Consider the following 24,165-nt stretch of genomic DNA (forward strand, 5'->3'; position numbering starts at 1 on the left):
CTTTTTACCATCTCTTCTTGTACTGTTTTTTAAACTATTCATATTGGAACATACTCTTTGTACCTGTGCCATGTAGAGACCGGCCAGAGGAGAGGAATTGGGGCATGTGTGAAAACAAATGCAGAAAGCGTCAGTGGAAGCTGCTTACAAATCTTGGAAACAAAGCGATCAAGGTCTAACTTCTAAAAAAATCATGTTTTCTAAATGCAGGAAATATTCGCTGATGATTGGTCCAGCTAATTGTGCCAAGTTGCATATTATGAATTAAAGATTTTTCTGACATAAGAGAGTGCTTAGGATTTTCGGTCCCGCTTCCTACTACCTTGTCAATATAAAACTTCCTCGTTTTCCTGTGCTGAAAAGCCATGCATAAAAAGTTAGATACAAGGCTATAATATCGTCAAGCTTTGGGGAGAAACCTTGAATGAATGCCTTGCATTCTTCTGTAGGAAGGGATTTTATTTCTCCGCACCACGGAAACGTAATTTCTGTGTTGTGCTCCTTACTTCCCATGCGCTTGCGGCTTCATTAAAATGAAGTTATTTGCCAAACGTTGCTTGGCATATATATACTAGTTGCTTGTGCATGGAATGTGCTCATTCGCAATTATACTAGGAAGTGGAGTACGGTAGCACTCTTATTTAATTACAGGAAGTATTCTTTAATCTTGAGGAACGGAGCAAAACATTTCTGCTTTTTAGGTGCCCACTGAATTTTAGGTGCTGGAGAAGGGTTAAAATGGGCAGCCCCCCTGCCTTTGACATCTGGAAGGAAGGAAAGGAGAAAGGAAAGGGCCGAGTTAGCTACATTTTTAGAGCTTCAGACTTCTAGGTATGATCTCTGGATTGACAGCTGGGAACCCTGCAAAAATGTGAAAGTTAATCCATGTTCTCTGTTGTGTGTTTTAGTATGCTAGGCAACACTAATTTACTCGATTAGTTTTATTACAGCTTGGTGGTATAATCCAACAGCATACGGTCAGGGAGTACAAAACTGGGTGTGCTGAGTAATGCCAGGATTAGTTGCAATCGGGGGAATCTGAAGCGCCAGTCTCCCGATCAACAAAATATAATTCTAACCTGTTGGCATTCTGGGCGCTTCTTTCCCCTAAGCTGGAAAATAAAACGGTGAGCATCACCTTCCAGGCAAGTGAATCTGTCTGCCCTAAATTTCCCGTTTGCATTTAAAAGATTCTGTGTCAAGATTTCAGGAACCATCCCGAGCAGGAATAGAGGAACGGAAACTTTCTGCTTTGTGTGAAATGGGTCCCACCTGCCTGAACGTATGAGAACTCTTATCGGTTCCTTTATGTTCCTTTAATCACATGCAAACTTAACCACAAACTAGTCATAGCTGGACTTTTCTATATGTGTAAAATACTCTGCTTCCTTGCTAGGAAGGAGCACAGTGGCTGATGAGCAGGTTGAGAAATGCTAGAGTGTTTTATTTTGCTAGACAGATGCCGTGAGTTTAACGCATGATATGGAAGTTAAGCCTGTGCAGAGCTTTGTTTGGTAGTCTTACTCTGAATCTAGTTTAGGCTGTTCTGAAACTACGTTGACCATGAATTATCCCAAGTAATGCTGTCTTGCATCAGTCTGGGTGAAATGTTGATCTGCCACTGTTCAGAGTGTAAGAAGAAAAAAATTATAAAATGTTTGTACTGCATTATCTGTACTACTATCAGTAATTATATTAATAAATTACGGTGAACAAAGTTTGACGGTAACAAGGTATTCCATTATCCCAACCTTTGCAAAAAAAAAAAATCCACGCAGTTCCTTGTAGATTTCCCAGAGCCTCAAGACTGCGCGAGCCAAATTTCCGTTGCATTTTTAAAGTGTGCTTTTTGATTTAAGAACATAAGGACCTGCTGGATGAGGCCAATGGCCCATCCAGTCCTGTTCTCAAAGAGGCAAGCCAGATGCCCTAATAGGAAACCTGCAAGCAGAACATAAGCACAAGGGTCCTCTCCTCGCCCATAGTTTCCAGCAACTCTGCTCAGCCTACGAACAGCCTAGCAAAGATCTTTGATGCCTTGCGTGCAGGTAACTGGGTTTGATTCTTTGGTACCTTGCGGAGTTGTCTACTTTCAGCTCGATGTGTCAAAAGTTGGGAAAACCTATAAGGGATTCTTCCAATGCACCTGTGGCCTAGGTTCGGAATAAGACACAGGTCTTCATTCATTCCTACCTTCTTGGGAACTGCTTGAAAACAGCTCCAGACGCCCACAGAAGCAGCTGAATTAGTCCACCATTTGAATCTACGGAAATTCTTTTGCTTTTGTTGTATTTCGGTTTCATAAAGGTAAAGGGACCCCTGACCGTTAGGTCCAGTCGTGTCCGACTCTGGGGTTGCAGCGCTCATCTCGCTTTACTGGCTGAGGGAGCCGGCGTACAGCTTCCGGGTCATGTGGCCAGCATGACTAAGCCGCTTCTGGCGAACCAGAGCAGCACACGGAAACGCTGTTTACCTTCCCGCCAGAGCGGTACCTATTTATCTACTTGCACTTTGACGTGCTTTCGAACTGCTAGGTTGGCAGGAGCTGGGACCGAGCAACGGGAGCTCACCCCATCGCGCGGATTCGAACCGCCGACTTTCTGATCGGCAAGCCCTAGGCTCTGTGGTTTAGACCACAGTGCCACCCGCGTCCCTCTGATTTTGGTTTCATACTGCGCAGGATTAGAATGCAGTTTCTATGTTTCATTGTTTTGCAGGGGTGGTCGCGCATATACCGTATTGGCCCAAATATAAGCCGCACCTTTAAAATTGAAAGGGGGGTGGGGAGAAAATAAATACCCGACTATAAGCCGTACCATTCCTCACTGCTCCTGGCTGCATAACATAAGGTCGCGAATATAAGCTGTGCTTTTAACTTTTCACGGTCGGAATTTGGAGGAAAAGTGAGGCTTATATTCAGGCCAATATGGTAGATAAACCATTTAGAGAAGTATTAAGCAGTATATAAATACGCAAAGTCAATTGGGGCAATAAACGTTATATGTCCTTTGGAAGCCAGATAGGCACAAACATTAAGAATGGAAAAATTGGACCACTAGGGGCATTGGAGTAGCCCAGGACAAGAAGAAATAGGAGAACCTGAATGCAAATGAAGTGATATCCCAGCAAGCTGGAGGGTAAGCAGTACAAACGGTTGTTTACTGTGCTCTAAATCCACAAAGTCCCACTGGCCTTATTCTGTTTCTTCAGCCCCAACTCAGACAACACTTTTGTGTAGACCAGGCTTCCTCAACCTCGGCCCTCCAGATGTTTTGAGACTACAATTCCCATCATCCCTGACCACTGGTCCTGCTAGCTAGGGATCATGGGAGCTGTAGGCCAAAAACATCTGGAGGGCCGAGGCTGGGGAAGCCTGGTGTAGACCATCTGTGATTATGCACCAACGACGGAGAAATACTGATGTGACTTTATAGGAAAATATCCTCCGACTGCATCTTTTTTTAAAAAAAAAAAAAAACACCACCCCTTTAATACGAAATGGTACAAGTCACATCGTACGCTGCCCAAACCATCCTGTGCTGCTCTCTGAGCAAGCTAAACCAAAATCATTTTTTCATTCAAAGTTGCACATAATTGCCATGTGGCTTGTGGAATTTTCACACCCACACCCATTTTTTTTTTTTTTTTTGCTTTGATGGAATTACCACAAATCAAGCTGCAGTTCCTACAAAATTATATCCTTGGGGTTTATTTGGAAAAAAAATCTTATTAAAAGTGAAAACAAAATCGAAAATTCTTTCTAGTAGCACCTTAGAGACCAACTGAGTTTGTTCCTGGTATGAGCTTTCGTGTGCATGCACACTTCTTCAGATACCAAGTGATACAAGTTCAAATATGATAAAAATTACCGCAAGAAAACAGTTATGGCCAAGTACTGTTGGACTTCCTCTTCCTGTTTAGGAATGCTTCCTGCAGAAGCTTCATTAAGCAAGATCCTGACCACTGAAACACTTCTCATGAAACAGGTGCAAGGATTTTTCAGAACAGTACAAGACTTGGATATAAAGTCAAGGTTCCTACTGATTATATACATTATTTTTTCAGTCCTTCAAAATGAATCGTTCATGAACAAGGTGTCCGTTAAAGTGAAACTACTAATTACAACTTGTGGAAGTAAACATAAATAGCAAAAGTACATACTTTATTTATTTATTATTATTATTTTTTAAATCATAATTGTCCCAAGAACTTTCTGTACAAGCTATATGCAAGAGGATTTTGTCTTTCCCGAAATTAAAAGAAAATAATGCAGTGTTCGCTGAAGCTGGGAAACTTCAGATTCCTAACATTCCTACGCCTTGATTAAGAAATAATTAATCTCTCGCCTGCCCCCCCCCCCCAATTCTGTACTGAGGGAGAAAGAGAATGCACGATTCAAAAAGAGAATCGCCAGAGTTCCTTTCAGTGTGGTTCACTGTTGCCAGATTTAGCAATACGTTGAATATTGTGGATTACTTGGCTACATTCTAATCTAGGACTGCTCCAGGCAGAAGGGATTACGCCTGAAGATTAAATGAAAGTGATTAACAACGGCACTACGTACACTGATTTTTTAAGTTTGGCTGCCACCTGAAGGAAATACTAACCTTCTATGCCCTCGTATAAGGCTAAGAACTTGAAAGGCGAGGAAGAGTGTGAGCGGGCTCACGGTTTATGGCAAAACACCTGCACCTCAGGCAAAGGAAACCACTAGTTCAGTCAACTCAGATCACGCCGCTTTTAGAAAATGTAATCATTGGTGATTTTTAATGAAGGCATGGCTTCGTTGACATTTTGATCCAAACGGTGGTATCCGACGGTTCTGGAGCAAAGCCCATCTCGCCATCTTCTGTTCTGGACCAACAGGATAATCTAGAGAGAGAGAGAGAGAGAGAGAGAGAGGAAACAATTAGCTAACGATAAAGAAATGAGGGCGCGGTTCAAGGAGAAACGCTTCCTGCTTTGTCAACGTCTTGCAAATCATCACAACCATTTCCTTCACTAAATGCGCCTACTAATTAGTTTCCGGGTCCAATCCAAAGTGCTGGTTTTGACCTATAAAGCAGGGGTAAGCAACCTAAGGCCCGGGGGCCGGATGCGCCCCATTCGCCTTCTCAATCTGGCCCACCGGACGGTCCAGGAATTGGCGTGTCTTTATATGAGTAGAATGTGTTACTTTTATTTTATTTTATTTGTGGGACATAGGAATTCGTTCATTCCCCCCCCCCCCAAAAAAAATATATAGGTCTGAGGGACGGTGGACAGGCCCACGGCTGAAAAAGGTTGCTGACCCCTGCTATAAAGCCTTAAATACCTCAAGGACTGCATCTCCCCATACGAATCGACCCAGAACCTTAGATCATCCTCTGTTGCCCTTACTTCCTGTACCTCCTCTGCGAGGTCCGGAGCATAAAAATGGGCCTTTTCTGCAGTGGCTCCCCACTTGCAGAATGCTCTCTCCATTGAGACTCGCCTGTTGCCTTCACTACATAGCTTTAGTCACCAGCAGAAAACACCCCTCCTCTCCCAAGCCTTTGCCCGATTAAACAATATAGCCTTTTAAACTGGGGGGTGGTTTTCTGGAGGAGGGCTGCTATTGGTTAGGTTTTTTTTTAGTTTGCTGTTATTATACTTTCATTTTGCATTTTTATATTGTCAACTTCCCCAAGTTCTTCAGATAAGAGGATGTATTCAAGTTTAAAAGACAGTGTCATCCATCATATGTCTTGTCACGTTACGATTCTATATTATAAATCCACTGAAGACCGGGAAGGGAAGGGATGGATGTAAAGAACGTAACATCAGTTCCCACCAGTATGGGGGGAGATGTTTACATTCCTCGGAACGTTACGCTTTAAAAGCTACACCACATTTTTATGACTTGTAAATACAATGTATATAATATAATCCTGAGAGTGGTTTTATTATTTTTACTTAATTCTTGTCCACTTAAAACGGTCACATCTGTTTTGCTAACTTCTGTAAAAGTTCCAGTTTCAGTGCATCTGAAGAAGTGTGCATGCACACGAAAGCTCATACCAAGAACAAACTTAGTTAGTCTCTAAGGTGCTACTGGAAGGTTTTTTTATTTTTTATTTTATTTGTAAAAGTCTCAGGAATGTCACACCTGAAAGCAGAGGCTTTCAACCTTTCTGAGTCCATGGCTCCCTTGACCAACTGCATTTCTTTCTGCGGCACCCCTGGGGGGCTCAGGAGCTCAGTTATGGCGCCCCTTGCCTGCGGAGCCAGCAGCCTCCCACCCTTTTTCAAACACCCTCCCTTGTGAAGGGTTCCCTCAGCCTCCTCTCCCCAATCTTTGGGGGTCCTCTGGGCAGCCGCTGCTGTCGCCCCGGTTTCTGAGAAGGACCCTTCCTTTCGTCTTACCACTTTGTCCGCTCACTTATTAAAAGAACTACAGTGGTGCCCCGCTAGACGAAAATAAAATAAAATAAAAATGGCGAAAAATTTTCGTCTTGCGAGGCAGCCCCATAGACAAATTCATCTTGCGGGGCAGCCTTCCGCTAGACGAATGCCTTCGTCTAGCGAGTTTTTCGTCTTGCGAGGCATTCATCTAGCGGGGCACCACTGTAACAGGGCTTTCTTAGGTGAAACTAAATTCCCACTTATCCCTTTAGCCTTTCTGTAAACCTTTCTTTTTTTAAATAAAAGAGAGTCCCTTTCCAGCACCAATGTGGCCAGGTACCCTTTTAAACTCTAGGCCAAATACGTGACTATCCCTCGTGTCCACAGTATGAGGGGTTCAGCCACTCGAAATCCCCTCGATGTAAAAGCTCGCCTCTTCCCTGAGGTAACTTTGTGACACCCTGGGTCTGTTTCCCTATTTCGCCCTCACAGTGCCCCTCAAAGACACCCCCTCACAGTTCCACTCGTGAAGGAAATTTTGTCTTTCTAATGAGTGTCCACACAAATGAGTTTCATGCACCTTTGCTGGAAAATAACACAGATGGCTTTCTGACTGGCACTTAAAGATGGAAATCTATTTGCTTAAGATCGTAATGGTTGCATTAAGGTTTCTTTGCGTACCAGCTTAGTTTCAGTGGTAATATCTTTGTTAATCATATAATTGATAACCTTACAACTACCTAACCTAAACCTATTCTCACGCACCTTCTTTTTCAACCACGCCGCACTCCCTCTCCCAAGCACCCTCTCAACTGACAAAATGGCGGGCCCATGATCTCTCTAACCATTCAGCCGCCCTGCCCCTCAAGGACTGTTCAGTCAGTTCAACCTGGAGTCTGCGTTAACCCTTGATGGGCCGGGTTGAAAAGGATACAACAAACAGTGTAAAAACGTCACACCCTCTCTGCCCCAAAGAGAGGTGCCTCCTCACACTGCCCCACAGGGGCCTGGGAAGCACCCCCTGGCCAGCCCCAGAGACACCTTTCGCCTGGGGAGCATATAGCCAGGGCGGCGGCAACAAACATCTGTGCAAGCCATTGGGAGGCAGAGACACAAGAGGGCATCAGATGGAGGAGGGAAGAAAAGAAGGACAGAGGTCAGTGTTGCCCGCGGCACCCCTATCATTCAAGGCACCCCAGGGTGCCATGGCACAATGGTTGAAAACCACTGCCATAAAGGGTTTATGGACAGATTAACAACTGCTTGCATTTACAAATTAATCCAGCTGTCCAAATATGAGGCACTGGAACCCTTCTTAATTTAATATTTGCAAGCCTGTGTTTCCTAACTTCTTTGCAAGCCTGTGTTTCCTAACTTCCGGCATTTGCTCTGCCCTGACATGCAAGCACCATGGAGAACATGTGCGTCTGTGGATCTGAAATGCTTATGAAAATATTTCATATTAATTTTTTTGCAGCTTTCGTTGTGTATTTTGTATGATAATGCTTTCTACCCCCCCCCCCATGGTATAAGGCATTTGTGCATGGGTTTTGAATCCATTTTCTTTTGCACACCACTTTTGAGTACAAATTTGTAGAAATGGGGTATATAAGTCAACTAATGAGAATAATAATAATAATAATAATAATAATAATAATAATTTATTTATACCCCGCCCATCTGGCTGGGTCTCCGATTCAAACACCGGCTTTGCAATTACTTGCAACACAATGGAAAAACGCCAGCGCAACTGCATACTTAAACTGCAAAACCGTAACCTAAAAAGGCGGCCTACCTTTCTTTTATTGTGATACGTGATGTAAACAACGGCTACCAAAAAGGCAACGATAACCAGATGGAAAAAGAAATGGCTGTCCTCTTCCAGCTCCGAGGAAGAGGCGTCCTTCGTCTCGTCAGGAAGCAATTTCTTATTTTCATAGCTGCGCATGCTGGCCAACTCTTCCGTAAACTCCGAGGTGCCTTGGTCGTCTTGATCGTCAGACGGCATCCCGTAGGGCCCATAATAGTCACCAGGATCCGCAGTCCCTTTGGCTGTTGGGAGGAAGCTGGGCACGTTGTCTTTGTCTACCGCGTCGTCCACCGTGTCATCTTCGTTAACATTTGTATCTTCCGAAGTATCAGCATCTGTTTGCGAAGTAGGAGTCGCAGAAGCCGGTGCCGGAGATGTCGCCTGCTTCCCTTCTGTTGCAGTTGGCCCAGGTGACACAGGAGCACCGCTCTTCGGAGATGTTGGTGGCATGCCTTCATTTGTCGTCGTCCTTGTCCTGTCCCCACTGGCTTTTGAAACAGGCGGTGAGTTGTGAGTCGTAGAACTGGACGCCGAGACATTTATTCTCTCAGAAAGCTCTGACTCGGTTGTAGTGCCTGGGAAAAGGAAATAAAAATCAGGACAATCTGAAGTTTTGAACAAAGAAACCGAAGAATTACCAACAGTGGAAGATTGGCAGATGAAGTTGATTGAATACATGGAACTCGCAGAACTGACCGCGAAACTCCGAGACCAGAGGGAAGAAACGGTGCAGGAAGATTGGAAGAAATTTAAAGACTATTTGAAACGACGTGAAAAGATAAGACATATGAAATTAAAATCAGAGGATATATAAGGCTACAGTAATGCCAGAAGTTAGATTAAGATAGGATATAAGTAGTAGTTAGAATTATGTTATGTTGATTTTTACTAGGATTAAGAATAGGGTTAAATGTTGATTAATGTTTATAATGATTAAGATTAGGTGAGAAGGAAGATTTTACAATGTTATAAAGTTACTAAAGAAGATTAGAAATGAACGCAGAAGAGAGGACGTGAGGAGGTCCCAAAATAATGTTTATAAATAGGATAAGGATAGTTAAATAAGTGTTTGTTTGTAAGATTTTTGTATTTTTTGTAGTTTTTTTGTAGTGTCTGTTGTATTTTGTATTTTTTTTATTGTTAAAATTTAAAAAAATTTTATTTTTAAAAAATGAAGTTTTGAACAAAGATTCTCATGGTGTATCTTGATTTCACGAAGGATGCCAATGACGTGTATTGTTAAGCAATCCCCTGCTATTGGTTCATTATAAACTGGGCAGCATTTAATGAAGTCCATCCACTTGAGCAACAGAAATCAGCTTGTGCAACAGGACATCTGCCTTCTCTCCCCGCCCCCCGCGCAAACACCCCAAAATCTGCTCCACAGGGTGCTTCTCAGACACTTTGCATCGTCTCCATGTCTTTACAAGCAAACCACCTACCTGTTTCTTTCCTGCAAACCAAAATTCGTTCTTGACTTGCCACTCACGTTTGGAGAGAAACAAACCACGCTCCCGGGTTTAGGCAGAATGAAAAGCCGGAGCGTGGATTATTTCCTGACAGCACAGGGAGAAGCGAACTGCGTGTGATCTCAGCTGCATGCTGCATGCGCACACGGTCCATTGCTTATATTAACTAGGGTTCAATGCGATGCGCCAGCCAGGTCAAAGAGTCACACTGAACGGGGACAGTTGTCACAAAAAGAGTTACAGCCGAAGCCGTTCGTTATTGACTGAACAAATAACGATGAACTTGCTGAGAGAGACAGCACATCGAATGAATGAGTGTGTGGCAGCCTTTCTCAACGCTGTGAATTGAGGTGCCATTGTCAATAGAGCTAGTCTGCAGCTCTGGCGTATTTGCCCAAGAGATCAGCTGAGCGTATGACCATGCGCTTAAGAAGTAGGAATGCACAGATGCAGCGAAATAATGTTAACTGCGGAAAAATACAAGGGTTTTTCACCCAGGCGGGGTGAAACTGGTTTGAGCTGCCACGATGCAAGCTGGAAAAGTCTCATGACACCTGTTGCCCAAGGCTTCTCCCACCTTCCCCCCCACTCCATATTGATGCAAATCTGCCACCTGAAAAGTTAACGATTGGCTCTGGGTGGTAGGAGCCAGTGGGGTGGGGTTGGAGACTAGGCAGGGGCTGTGCTGTTCAATGGGCTTTCCAATGCTGCGTGTTGCTGCCAGTTACTGAAAGGACAGGCAGCAGGGAGCTTGGCACAGTGTGGGAGAAACAGGGAGCAGCAGGGTAGCAGGTTGGCTTTGGTGCGATGCTAGCCCTGAGCGCCCTACTGCCTTGACCCTCCCTCTGTGCCCAGCAACAATGCACAGCATTATTGCAAGATCACTTGACCCCAAAAATGCCCACGCAGCTGCTTCGATCTGCAGAACTGGCTCCGTTACAGGTGCCACAGAGTACCCATTCTGCATTGGTAAGAAATCAATCTTTTACTGTGGCAGCACCTACACTTTGGAACTCCCTGCCTATTGACATCAGGCAGGCACCTTCCCTATATACTCTTTTCAGCGCCTCCTAAAAGCTTTTTCCTTTACACAAGCATATCCTCTTTCCTTTCTGAGCAAGCCAGTCGCTCATGAAAAATTCTCTCATTCAAGCAGAAAGCACAATGTGGCAATGCAGTTTAGCAACACCATGCCTAGTTATCCTTCTTTATAAAAATATTTATATACAGCTACATCTTTTTATAACTGTACAATAAAAACCACAAAGAAGTTAAAAACAGATATCAATTAACTACTGTGGAAGGGTGTATTCTTAATTGCCTCCCGGGGTTTGGCAGAAATGAAGTTTTCAGCAAGTGTTTAAAACAGGGGTCCCCAAACTAAGGTCCATGGGCCGGATACGGCCCGCACGAGCCAATTATCCGGCCCCCAACTACCCTGCTGCTCGCTCTAACCAGCGCAGCGCGGCTGCCCATCTCCGGGTCGGCGCGGCACCGGAAATAGCTTTTGTGCATGCGCAAGCGGCATTTCTGGCGCACTTCCGGGTCTGCGGAGGCCTGTGTGCACGCACACAAGCTATTTCCGGTGCCGCGCTGCGCCAGAAGAGCACCGGAAATGACGCTTGCACATGTGCACAAGCTATTTCCGGTGCCACGCCGGAAAATACGAGTGTGCGCATGTATGGGTGTACGCTCCCCCGCTCTCTGCGTGATTGGCGCCGGAGGAACCGGCCCAAGGCCAGGTAAGTTTGGCGACCCCTGGTTTAAAAGCTAGGACAGAAGGCATTCTTGTAACAAAAGAAGACAAAATAACCAGATCGAGTGGCAACATTCTTCTGGATTACAAAATCAGGAAGAAGAAGCCACAAGAGAACGACATAGGGCAAAGGAAAACGGTTGAGTATCCGATCAGCATTAGGAAAATTTCAGAGACATCTTCTTCAAGGAAATCTCCAAGTGTAGATCAGAATTAAATAAGACGTCTGATATATGGAAAACGCACGGGCCAAAAATGGGCTAACATCACTTCCACTTTTTATAGCAACTTGATGTAGGAGACAGACCTCACTGGAAAAAAACTAGAAGGCTTGGCATTCAACGTACTGCAGAATGGTGGACTGTAAAACCCTCCTTCCCTCTTGGGAATAAAAATATTAACTAGCCAGTCATGGTATACCAAAGGAGCGGCTAAACAGACGGTTCCTTGTTTGCACGGCACACCCTTTCCTATATGAAGCAGACATTAGAATTTAGCACAGAAACCCAAGTCATAAGGATGTTAATCAAACTGTATGCGATACTTAAGAGACTTCAGGTGCTGGAATTTTTGATCTTATGGAAAGCTTAAGGCAAGCATAGCAAATTGCGGGAAACTGCTTTAAATAAGGCTAAAGAAGAAGAAGAGTTTGGATTTGATATCCCGCTTTATCACTACCTGAAGGAGTCTCAAAGCGGCTCACGTTCTCCTCTCCCTTCCTCCCCCACAACAAACACTCTGTGAGGTGAGTGGGGCTGAGAGACTTCAGAGAAGTGTGACTAGCCCAAGGTCACCCAGCAGCTGCATGTGGAGGAGCGGAGACACGAGCCCGGTTCACCAGATTACAAGTCCACCGCTCTTAACCACTGCACCACACTGGCTAAACAAACATTAGGCAGGATACCAATAGTAGAAGAAGCCTATGATGGCTGGGAGATCCTGCAGAAAGGAGAGTTACTGTTAAAGGCATCAGACGTTATAGTGGGGCAACTGAAAAAGCCGGTGTGGCTGCAGGGAAAGCTGAGTGGTGAACTGGAAATAAAACCAGACACATCTAGGAAATGGAAGGAAGGACAGAGCACCTTGGTAGAGTCGAGAAAAGCAGCCCGGACTTCTAGGGACGGGAACGCAGAAGCTCAGAGTCCCAGGTGGTTGGAAAACTGTACTCAAAGGTTGCTCGTCGATGGCTCTTTGTGAAATTGGAGGTTTCAAGTGCAACGTCACAGGGATCTACGCTGGGCCTGGGACACCTCAACTGTTCTTCATCAGTGACTTGTTGAAGGGGTGGAAGGAAGGCTTAACAAATTATCAGAAGACACAAAATGGGGAAGGAGCGGGCAACGCCTCCGAAGGCAGGAATAAAACTCCAAATGACCCGGAGGGAATGGAAGACTAGGCTGAAACCCAACAGCAACCAATTTTAAAGTTCCGCATTTGGGCATACCAACGAACCAAAACCAGACAAATGTAGGGTGGGAGATACCTGGTTTAATTTGACAGCAGTATATGTAAAAAGGATCATGGCTGATCGGAAGCTGAGTCAGCCAATTGCTGCAGCTGCAAAAAAAAAGAGGTTTCATTGATTTTTTTAGGCCGCACTGGAAAAATAATCATTTCCAGATCATGAACCCTTTTTCTGCATGACCTATTCTGGAGCGCTGTGCCGAGTTTAATATGTCAAAATGGCTTAGCGGACTGCAGACAGGTAGGCAGAGCTACAGAAAACAGGTGTGGCGAAGGAGTGTTACAGAAATTGGCTATGTTCAGCCTGGAGAAAAGAAGTCAGAGAGAACATGATTGATTCCCACCTCCAGTATTTTCAAGATTGCAGTCAGAAAGAAGGCAAAGACTTCTTGTCCATTTCCCAAAGGACAGATTTAGTAGATTTTGCTTCAACATTAGGAGAAAATAAGATTGGGGCTGAACATTTGGAGACATTTCCAAACCATAAGAACAATTAGCTTTTTTCTGCAGGATGCTGTCTGAATCGTTAAAGGAAATATTTCCTATCCAGGAACTTTGTTTCTTATTCATTACAAATGAGTACTGCTTATGAGTAAAGGTACATGAAATGTCCCCCAAAAGCAGACATCTGAGTAAGCCGTACTGCTAAAACACTAACTGGACCAGCCTTAGGAAGAATCCTAGAATCCTAGAGTTGGAAGAGACCCCAAGGGCCATCCAGCCCAACCCCCTGCCAAGCAGGAAACACCATCAAAGCATTCCTGACAGATGGCTGTCAAGCCTCTGCTTAAAGACCTCCAAAGAAGGAGACTCCACCACACTCCTTGGCAGCAAATTCCACTGCCGAACAGCTCTCACTGTCAGGAAGTTCTTCCTAATGTTTAGGTGGAATCTTCTTTCTTGTAGTTTGAATCCATTGCTCCGTGTCCGCTTCTCTGGAGCAGCAGAAAACAACCTTTCTTCCTCCTCTATGTGACATCCTTTTATATATTCGAACATGGCTATTATATCACTCCTTAACCTTCTCTTCTCCAGGCTAAACATGGAGGAAGAGCAAAGAGCAACTTTGGCATGTGAGGAGGATGGACTCACTGTTAACCAAACGTATTTAAGAATGTTGATAATGAAAATGCTAAGTAAAAATGGAAAGTTAACATGATGCTCACAAAACAAACAAAGGCAGGCAGGCATTTGCGAATTTCCCATGTGGTTGAAGCAGTGCCTATGAAAAAGAAAGCCCCTTTTTACACCCAACGGATACCTGATATATTGAGACTTATGGTATCTAACTGTGTCAGCCTGCAAGGATACAAATGCCCCCTTTCTCTTCTCCTTTCCCCTGCAGCATGGGGTGGGGAGGAAATTAACACTTCATGTCACCCAAATAATCTGTTTCCTTGTGTCACTAACAGCCGAAACCTAGAGCATGCAGGTTTATCAGAAGGAAGCCCCACAGCACTCATTCCCAGCTCCATGAATAGAACATTGCAGACTTAAGGAACTTATTTCTCTGTCTCTCTCTGTGTGTGTCTGTTGTTCATGGTGGGAAATTCAACTAGGAAAGCATATATAAAATAAGCAGATCAGGCTGCAACAGGTCTCTCCACTGAGGCAATTATTAAATATAGCTGCTGACTCTAAAGTTATCGCTTGTATTTAATAATACAGCAGTAGTGGTTAGAGTGCTGGACTAGGACCTGGGAGAGATCAGGGTTTGAATCCCCACTCGGCCATGAAGTTTTCACTAGGTGATCTTGGGCCAGCCATTGGCTCTCCGCCTAACCTACCTCCCTGGATTGTTGTGAAGATACAAATGGGATTTATACCATCTTGAGCTCCTTGGAGGAAAAGTGGGGTACAAGTGTAATAAATAAGCAAAGGTAGAGCCCAAGGAGTGAGGCTCCACTTTCATACCACTTTAAACAGTCATGGATCCTCCCCTCCTAGAATTCTGGGAGCTGTAGTTTTTTTTATGGTGCTGAGTGGTGTTAGTTGCTACAATTTGTAGAGTAGTTTAACATTGAACACTTCTTCCCTGGGAACTCTCGGAACTGTAGCTGTGGGAAGGGAAAGAGGAGGGGGGTGTCCCCTAACTACTCTCAGGGCCCTTGGTGAACTAAACCACACAGGATTCTTTGGAGAAAACCAAGATGGTTTAAACTTTAAAGTGGTATCCTAGTGCTTTAAATGTGTGGTGTGTGGATGGGGTCAGAAGGGGGGAGGGGGGAGGAGAAGGAGAGGTGGAATAAGAGAAAGAATAGGAGGAGGAGGAGGAGGAAAAGAGAGAGGAGAAGAGAAAAAAAGAAAAAGTGGAATAAGAGAAGGAAGAAGAGATGAGGGGGAAAGAAAAGAAGAAGAGAAAGAAGGAAGTAAGAAGAAGAGGAGGAGTAGAAGAGAGGGGGGAAGAGGAATTGGAATAAGAAGAAGAAAAGAGGAAGAGAGAGGAGGGGAAGAGGAAGAAGAGAAGGAAGAAGAAAAGAAGAGAGAAGGAAGAGTAGAAGAGAGAGGAGGGGAAGAGGAAGAAGAGAAGGAAGAAGAAAAGAAGAGAGAAGGAAGAAGAGGAGAAGAGAGAGGAGGGGAAGAGGAAGAAGAGAAGGAAGACGAGAAGAAGAGAGAAGGGAGAAGAAGAGAGAAGAGGGGAAGAGGAAGAGGAATAAGAGAAGAAGAGGAGAAGAGGAAGAAGAGAAGGAAGAAGAGAAGAAGAGAAGAAGAGAGAAGGGAGAAGAGGAAGAGGAAGAAGAGAAATAGAAGAAGAGACAGAAGGAAGAAGAAGAGTAGAAGAGAAGGAAGAAGAGGAAGAATAATAATAAGAATATTTATACCCCACCCATTTGGCTGGGCTTTCCCAGCCACTCTGGGCTGCTTACAGCATACTGTATATAAAAACAAGCAAGGGGAGAAGAGGGGAGAGGGAGGTGGCGGCGGCGGAGGGGGTGTTCCTGGCGGCGAGTGCGGAGACGGAAGCCCCTTCCGAGCGGGACCCCGAGGCCTCCCACCTTCGCCCCCCTTACCGTTCTCGCTCTGGCCCCGGACCGCCAAGGCCCCGTCCAGGAGCAGCACCAGCACCAGCATTAGGAGGAGGAGAGCGGCCCTTCCCGAGAGCGGCATCGCCGTCCGTGCGCCTCCTTCTCCTTCTCCTTCTCCCCCTCCTCGCCTCCTGCGCCTCCTCCTCCTTCTCCCGGCGGCCGCCATCTTTGCTGACCAGCGGCAGCAGCAGCAGCAGCCTCGGCCGAGGATGTGGCGTCTTCCGCCCGCCCCGCCCACGCGCTGCTAGGCAACGGCATTCCGCGGGAGCGCGGCGTCATGACGTCGCCTCGGCCCCGCCCCCGCCCCAGGCAAGCGCAGGAAAGGAGGCGCGCGGGAAGCTGAGATTCCCGATCCATCATGTTCCAGTGCCGGGTTTACCTATAAGCTGAACAAGCTAGAGTTCAGGGAGGCCCTCATGATGGGGGCCCCCCAAAAAATTTAAAGAAAAAAAAAATATGGATGTAAATTTCCAAAATATAGGATAAAAAAACAAATAAAATAAAACCTACATGCAGCAAAAGTGTTTGTGTGTTGTGCAGGCTCCTAGGGTGTAAGTCATGTGCCCCGCCTGCTAGCCTGCTCCCTAAAATATCACCGGTTTGCTCCTTTCTATATATAGGCTGATAATACAACCTTGATGGCAGAAAGTGAGGAGGAATTAAAGAACCTTTTAATGAGGGTGAAAGAGGAGAGCGCAAAATATGGTCTGAAGCTCAACATCAAAAAAACTAAGATCATGGCCACTGGTCCCATCACCTCCTGGCAAACAGAAGGGGAAGAAATGGAGGCAGTGAGAGATTTCACTTTCTTGGGCTCCATGGTCACTGCAGATGGTGACAGCAGTCACGAAATTAGAAGACGCCTGCTTCTTGGGAGAAAAGCAATGACAAACCTAGACAGCATCTTAAAAAGCAGAGACATCACCTTGCCGACAAAGGTCCATATAGTTAAAGCTATGGTTTTCCCAGTAGTAATGTACGGAAGTGAGAGCTGGACCATAAAGAAGGCTGATCGCCGAAGAATGGATGCTTTTGAATTATGGTGCTGGAGGAGACTCTTGAGAGTCCCATGGACTGCAAGAAGATCAAACCTATCCATTCTGAAGGAAATCAGCCCTGAGTGCTCACTGGAAGGACAGATCCTGAAGTTGAGGCTCCAGTACTTTGGCCACCTCATGAGAAGAGAAGACTCCTTGGAAAAGACCCTGATGTTGGGAAAGATGGAGGGCACAAGGAGAAGGGGACGACAGAGGATGAGATGGTTGGACAGTGTTCTTGAAGCTACTAACATGAGTTTGGCCAAACTGCGAGAGGCAGTGAAGGATAGGCGCGCCTGGCGTGCTCTGGTCCATGGGGTCACGAAGAGTCGGACACGAATGAACAACAACAATATAAAGGGTGCTTACATTCTGCATGTGCAATGACTTGAGATACCTATGAGGTCCATAAATTACCATATAGCATATATTCTACACGAAAAACAGCAACAATTTGTTGTTGACAAAAGGACAGCTGGACATATAAAGGGCCCCATTACCGTCAGTAGCTCAGGGCCTCATCAGACCTAAATCCGGCCCTGATCCCAGCACAGCAGCCACTTTCTCCCCTCCTGCGGTTTCCAGCCGCTTGCTGAAAGAAAACATGCATTTGCAAGGCGGGGCTGGACTAGATGACCCCTGGGGGTCCCTTCCCAGTTTGCAGTCCCATAAATCTCTGGCATTCAGAATCACTGCATGGGCACAATGGCTTACAGCCCTCAATAGCCCTCTCCTCCTCCTCTGATTCTCTTTTAAAGCCATCCAGGTTGGTGGACACCCCAGCCTCCTGTGGCAGGGAGTTCCGCAGTTTAACTCTGTGCTGAAGCTTTCTTTCGTCTGGACATTCAGCTTCGTTGGATGTCTACACAGGCTCCAGCTTTGTGAGGGAGAGAAACTTTTCTGCACCCGACTTCTATAATGCCTCCTCTTTCTCGCCTTTTTAGCTAAGAGAAAAAAGCGAGGAAAAGGTGACATGATAGGTGTTTGGGAGAGAAGTCCCAAACGCTGCAACCTTTCTTATAGGGGAGTCACTCCCATCCCCTGAATCGTTTGGGTTGCCCTTTTCTGAACCTTTTCCAACTGTTATGTTATCCTTTTTTTAAAAAAAAGATTTTCTTGATCTACAAAGGTGTGTGCAATGTCTCTCTCGTATTTTTTTCCATGTAACATTTTTACAAATCAGTTTTGGTTGTTGAGACATTAGGGAGAGAAGGGGGGAAAGAGGTGGGTGGGATGGGGAGATGGGTGAGGTAGGGTGACGATGTTTCTATTTTACTTAATATATGTAGGGTTTGGTGTCAGCGTTGTTTGTGTAGGTTCTCTGTTGTTCGCTTGTGCTCCTTTGGCGGTGAGAGAGGTCGGGATTGGCGTAGGGTGTGATTTTTCATTTGTGGTTGGCTGTGGTGATCTTTGGTTTCCTGTGTGAGTGGGGTGTGTGTGTGTGTTTTGGATCAGGTTAGCCATATTGATTTGTACGCTGTCGGTAGATTTTTGTCATTGTCTTGTTGGGCTGTGTGTGTGATGAAGGGGAACCATACTGGGGTGAAGGTCTCTTCTTCTGTTTGTCCCCGTGTCAGTTTCAGGTTACTGGTTAGTTTTTCTAGTAGGGCTGTTTCCCATACTACTTGGTACCATTGGTCCATGTTTACTCCCGACAGGTCTTTCCAGTGTCTGGTTATGATGCTTCTGAGAGTAGATGGGTTATGAGTTCTTTGTGTTGTAAGTGGGCATTATTGTCTTGGAAGATGTTCATTAAGACCAATTCTGGGGTGGTTTCTAGCACTTGCTTGGTTATTTTACATATTTCTCGTATGGTTGTTGTCCAAAATAGTTGGATTTTGGGGCACTCCCACCACACGTGGAAGTATGTGCCTGTGGAGGTGCACCCTCTCCAGCATTTTGGTGAGGTTCCTGGGCGTAATAGTGCTAATTTTCTTGGCATTAGATACCACCTAATGTAGGTTATTATGTTATCCTGTTTTAGGTGAGGCAACCTCATTCCTCTGCATGCAGTTTCTCTCCACCCTAGCAGTGTTTGTGTGTGTGTGTGGATAAAGAGATAGATATTTAATTGCCAAGTTAGGATACCACTTCATGCATGTGCAGGAAATCAGCCTGTGGTCCATGAAACCTGCTCACTGCTCACAATAACTTTCTTAGCCTTTACGGTGCCAAAAAAAACTCTCTGCTGGGTTTGCTGCAACAGATTAACACAGCTACTCTTCTGCAAAAATCATGGTGTCCCATCTTTCCATCTGCAGGGAATTGTGGGAATATGTTTTAAGGTGCTCCTGCACCTGTTTGCTTTATGTTTTCTTTAAGGTAACTTTCCGCTCATCGCAAGGAAGGTAAAGGATCCGGCAGAAAGTTTGCTGCCTGGATCCCTCCGCGCTAGGGGCAAAGCATGCCAATTTAGCCAATGTAACGGTCAGTTAAGAGTTTCCTGCCCAGAAACTAGCCTAGAGACAACATTGTGATTGGTTCATGTTAATGTTGTGACGATGTTTAACTTCCTAATAAATAGCCTCCGCTCTCTGTAGCGTGTGTGGAGAACGCGCGAGACAAGCCAGAGAGAAACCGAAAGAGAAACCAAGCCGCACAGAGCAGTTGAGAGCTTCTTCACCATTGACTGCAGTCTCTTAGTCTTTATTTCATTTTATTTCAAAAACGTTTATTTGGCCTTCTAAGTTTTGGCCACTACTTAGCTTAGCCTATCTTTCCTATCCGGAAACCTCCGGAATCTCCGGAACCTTCAGAAACCTCCAAAACTCACGACAACTACCTTCAGATCATAGCCAGCAGACCCTTTCACGGCCAGTGGGAGCAGGAACTCCGGGATTACTGGTCGTCCCATCTGCTGGCTATCCCCACAGGGAATTTCCAGATTTACACCGGATAAAAAATTTTTATTGCTGCACCAGGAAATTCGGACTGTAACAGTTCCTCTATTTGTTTGTTTTTAACCTATCTCTAAGGAACTCACAGTAAAAAAAAACAAAAACCGGTTGGCATCTTTCCCTGTGTTCATAAAATCATAAAAGCTGAAAAGTACCCAATGTGGGCTGTGCATGGTGTGCTGTAAACCTAGTACTTAATTCAAACATGTAGCGCAGCACTTTGAATTCCCTTATCCGATGTAAAGTTGAATTCCCACCCCACTCCCCAACTTCACTGCTTTAATTTTCTGCCTTCCTGAAGGAGGTAGCCGTGGAAGCATCAGCTTTGCACTTTACTGCCTCTCAACGCAGAAGCCACTGTGAGACATTATGGAAGATGATCCCTGGCCCCCAAAACATGTCTTACCAAATGGAATCATTTGCCCGCCTTTGGGAAAACACCCTTAGGCATCACTTGCAAGATGTGGCCACCAGTAGCTTATAGAATAAATACTGTTATGAGTTGTGGGTGCCTCAATTCGTGAGTATTAGAATTTAATCCACGCTTGGAGTGTTAAAATTCAGGTGCTGGATTTACTCAAGCGTTAAAAATACAGGCCAAACCAGTTTTTCCCCCCGTGTCCAGAAAATCAGTGAGCCATTAACCAAAGACAAGGGGAACGCAATGGACCATTTTAAAAGGCGGAGACAGGGGCCCCACCCTGAACTTTGAGTTGGTTAGCAGAGTTCAGTTTAGGATTGCAGTTGGGGGTTGTGTAGGCCGGAGGAAAATAGTTGCGGCCTGAAAGCTGTGGCAAGCTTGAGAGCGGGGGTCAGAGCATAATGTGAGCTGGCTGTTTTGAGGCTGCAGCAATGGACCCCTCCATCGTAGGCTCAGGCTGTATATATGTGTAAATAAACCATTCGTCATGAAGACACCACAGTCTCTTCAGTGCCTTGTTACCAAAAGGAACACAAACCCTGAATAATCTCCTGGAATCTCTCACCATTCATAGATTGGGGTGGCACATAACATTAGACTGTAATGTTAGCTTAGCTTTAGCCGCTCGCCAGCACAAACTGGGAACCACAAACGCTGATGGACTCCAGCTGTCATAAATGCAGGTTTTTGATTTTCGTAAATCACCTCGAGGTTGTTGTTTTTAACAATCGAGTGGTGTATAAACTTTTAGATGTTTTTAGCTGTTTCATAGAATCATAGAGTTGGAAGAGACCACAAGGGCCATCCAGTCCAACCCCCTGCCAAGCAGGAAACACCATCAAAGCATTCCTGACAGATGGCTGTCAAGCCTCCGCTTCAAGACCTCCAAAGAAGGAGACTCCACCACACTCCTTGGCAGCAAATTCCACTGTCGAACAGCTCTTACTGTCAGGAAGTTCTTCCTAATGTTTAGGTGGAATCTTCTTTCTTGTAGTTTGAATCCATTGCCCCGTGTCCGCTTCTCTGGAGCAGCAGAAAACAACCTTTCTCCCTCCTCTAGATGACATCCTTTAATATATTTGAACATGGCTATCATATCCCCCCTTAACCTTCTCTTCTCCAGGCTAAACATACCCAGCTCCCTAAGCCGTTCCTCATAAGGCATCGTTTCCAGGCCTTTGACCATTTTGGTTGCCCTCCTCTGGACACGTTCCAGCTTGTCAGTATCCTTCTTGAACTGTGGTGCCCAGAACTGGACACAGTATTCCAGGTGAGGTCTGACCAGAGCGGAATACAGTGGCACTATTACTTCCCTTGATCTAGATACTATACTCCTATTGATGCAGCCCATAATTGCATTGGCTTTTTAAGCTGCTGCATCACACTGTTGACTCATGTCAAGTTTATGGTCTACCAAGACTCCTAGATCCTTTTCGCATGTACTGCTCTCAAGCCAGGTGTCACCCATCCTGTATTTGTGCCTTTCAATTTTTTTTTTGCCCAAGTGTAGTACTTTACATTTCTCCCTGTTAAAATTCATCTTGTTTTCTCTGGCCCAGTTCTCTAATCTGTTATGGTCATTTTGAAGTGTGATCCTGTCCTCAGGGGTATTAGCATACCCCTCCCAATTTGGTGTCATCTGCAAACTTGATCAGGATGCCCTCAAGCCCATCATCCAAGTCATTGATAAAGATGTTGAATAAGACTGGGCTCAAGACAGTTGTAAGTTGTGTAAGCTTGTCTGAGAAAAAGTCAATAATAATAATAATAATAATAATAATAATAATAATAATAATAATAATAATTCAACAATGCCTAAGCTGATGAGCTGGCGAGATCACACTGCTCATGAGGCTGCTTAAAGTCTCTGGATATTGTTGTTGTTGTTTAGTCGTTTAGTCGTGTCCAACTCTTTGTGACCCCATGGATATTACTCAACCTGAATTTACAGCTATGGGACTGAATCTGGAAGGACCCCTGTAGCACACCTGTCTTCAACTGTGTCTGGTTGTTGCCTTCTCTCTAATTTACAACAGAAAGCAGAGACCAAACAAGGAATGTCCTTTTTTCTTTTTGTTGAGAAAATAAGATACCCCTTTATCTTGTTATGGCTTTGCCAAAGGTGACAACAACGTCCTGTATTTACAGATTTAAACAGAGCAGCATTGCAGGCACATAAAACAGGTCCAGCTGTTTTCAACACAGGCCAATCCTTTAGTGGCAGCTCGTAACACTAAAGAGCAGAGGAGACCTAAAGTTCCACCAAAGAGACTGTTACATGTGCATCATCATGGGTGAGAAGAGCTGACCTCTAGGGGCCTCTGGCTGGGAAGAGTTTTCTACGTCTTCAGCAGGTCTATTCCTCACTCCCTCCTGCAAGTGTTCAAACAAATATCATTTCGAGGGGCAAACCTGGCCAGGTGTAAAGCGCGAGATCCCTGGGATTCCCCAATGACTCCCTCCCTCCATAGGGCGCTCTGGGTGGGCTTGGCTTAGTTCCGGTCCTGCTTCTGCTGCCTCAGAGCTTGCAGGAAGATGTCCTTCACCTGCCCCACAGTCTCCTGGTACAGCCGGAAGTCTTCCTCTTTGGTCTTCGCAGAGTCCTGCAAAGCGATCTTCAGGCTTTCGTTCTCGTCCATCTGGATCGCAAGCCTGCAAGGACACAATCGGTCATCGGACCCTGACGTCGCGAAGGACTTACAAGCTGGGAATGCAAGGCAGCCTCTTCTTCCAGGCATTTTCATTTTCATTTTTTAAAAGAAAACCAGTATGCAAAGCTATCTCTCTGCCCCCCATGATGCTGGAGAATACGCACGGTTCTGAAAATTTTCAGATTTCATTTATATTAAAAGGAAGCTTCTAGCTCTCATGGCCAGGGGAGGCGCTCATAATAGTGCCATGCAGATCTTTCTACCGGGAACTCCATATTTAAGGCGGCGGCGGCAGCAGCCTCTGAATAACAACAGAATTCTTCAGCACTATTGCGGCTGCATGTGCTATCTTCGCAGCGCTACAGGGCTCTTGTACCAGGACCAGAAAGAACACCTTTTGCTCTGGCTCAAAGCAAGAGGCACCATGTGGAACTATCGATAGCACTCCCCGGGGTAATTAAGAATAAATAAATCCTAACATCCTTCCCATCCTCCGCGGAGTTTAAGATGGCCTCCCTTGCCACCCCCATTTTATTCCCACAACGTTATCAGGTAGGCAAGGCTGAGAGACGGCAATTGGCCTGCAATCACCTAGTGAGGCTCGTGGCTGAATGGGGATTTGAACCCGGGACTCCCCATCCCTAGCCCAACATTCTATCCACTCAGCCGCATGGGCTTTTGAAGCAGAAAGAGCACCGCCACGTTCCCCTTCTGAGCAGCAGAACCCCTTCGATGAATGCTGTTGTGCATGCATGCTCGGTCTCTTAAGGCCTTCGACTGCCCACTCATTTTAAGGGTTTCCTTCCAAAATTTCCTTTCCATCTTATTTATTGCGCTGATATCCCACCTTTCCCTCCAAGGAGAAGAAGAAGAAGAAGAAGAAGAAGAAGAAGAAGAAGAAGAAGAAGAAGAAGAAGAGTTTGGATTTGATATCCCGCTTTATCACTACCCGAAGGAGTCTCAAAGCGGCTCACATTCTCCTTTCCCTTTCTCCCCCACAACAAACACTCTGTGAGGTAAGTGGGGCTGAGAGACTTCAGAGAAGTGTGACTAGCCCAAGGTCACCCAGCAGCTGCATGTGGAGGAGCAGGGACGCGAACCCGGTTCCCCAGATTACGAGTCCACCACTCTTAACCACTACACCACACTGGCTAAAGGTTCTCTCCGCTTTCCTCCCCGCAACAACCCTGCGAGGTAGGCTAGGCTGAAAGATGCAGTGATTGGCTCACCATCACCCGGTGATTATAAACGTGAGCCAGTGTGGTGTAGTG

At 45.4% G+C, this 24,165-nt stretch overlaps 2 protein-coding genes across 2 annotated transcripts in view; both read right to left on the reverse strand.

The window, feature by feature from the left end:
- Window positions 1-4,734: 4,734 nt before the first annotated feature.
- On the reverse strand, window positions 4,735-16,091 carry C12H5orf15 (chromosome 12 C5orf15 homolog). The gene is made up of 3 exons (XM_033165839.1): window positions 15,874-16,091; window positions 8,159-8,748; window positions 4,735-4,872 (listed from the first exon to the last, which is right to left on the reverse strand). The coding sequence occupies exons 1-3, from the start codon at window positions 16,052-16,054 to the stop codon at window positions 4,741-4,743; spliced, it is 903 nt and encodes a 300-aa protein (XP_033021730.1). The 5' UTR covers window positions 16,055-16,091; the 3' UTR covers window positions 4,735-4,740.
- A 6,210-nt stretch (window positions 16,092-22,301) lies between these two features.
- CCDC13 (coiled-coil domain containing 13) overlaps window positions 22,302-24,165 on the reverse strand; it is a 41,294-nt gene continuing 39,430 nt past the window's right edge. The window contains exons 16-17 of the mRNA XM_033166004.1: window positions 22,790-22,895; window positions 22,302-22,616 (exon numbers count right to left, since the gene is read on the reverse strand). Of these exons, the coding sequence (XP_033021895.1) occupies window positions 22,518-22,616; window positions 22,790-22,895 (205 nt within the window). The 3' untranslated portion in view covers window positions 22,302-22,517. The remainder of the gene's footprint in view (window positions 22,617-22,789; window positions 22,896-24,165) is intronic.

This window comes from Lacerta agilis, chromosome 12 (assembly GCF_009819535.1).
Source record: "Lacerta agilis isolate rLacAgi1 chromosome 12, rLacAgi1.pri, whole genome shotgun sequence".
NCBI lineage: Eukaryota > Metazoa > Chordata > Lepidosauria > Squamata > Lacertidae > Lacerta > Lacerta agilis.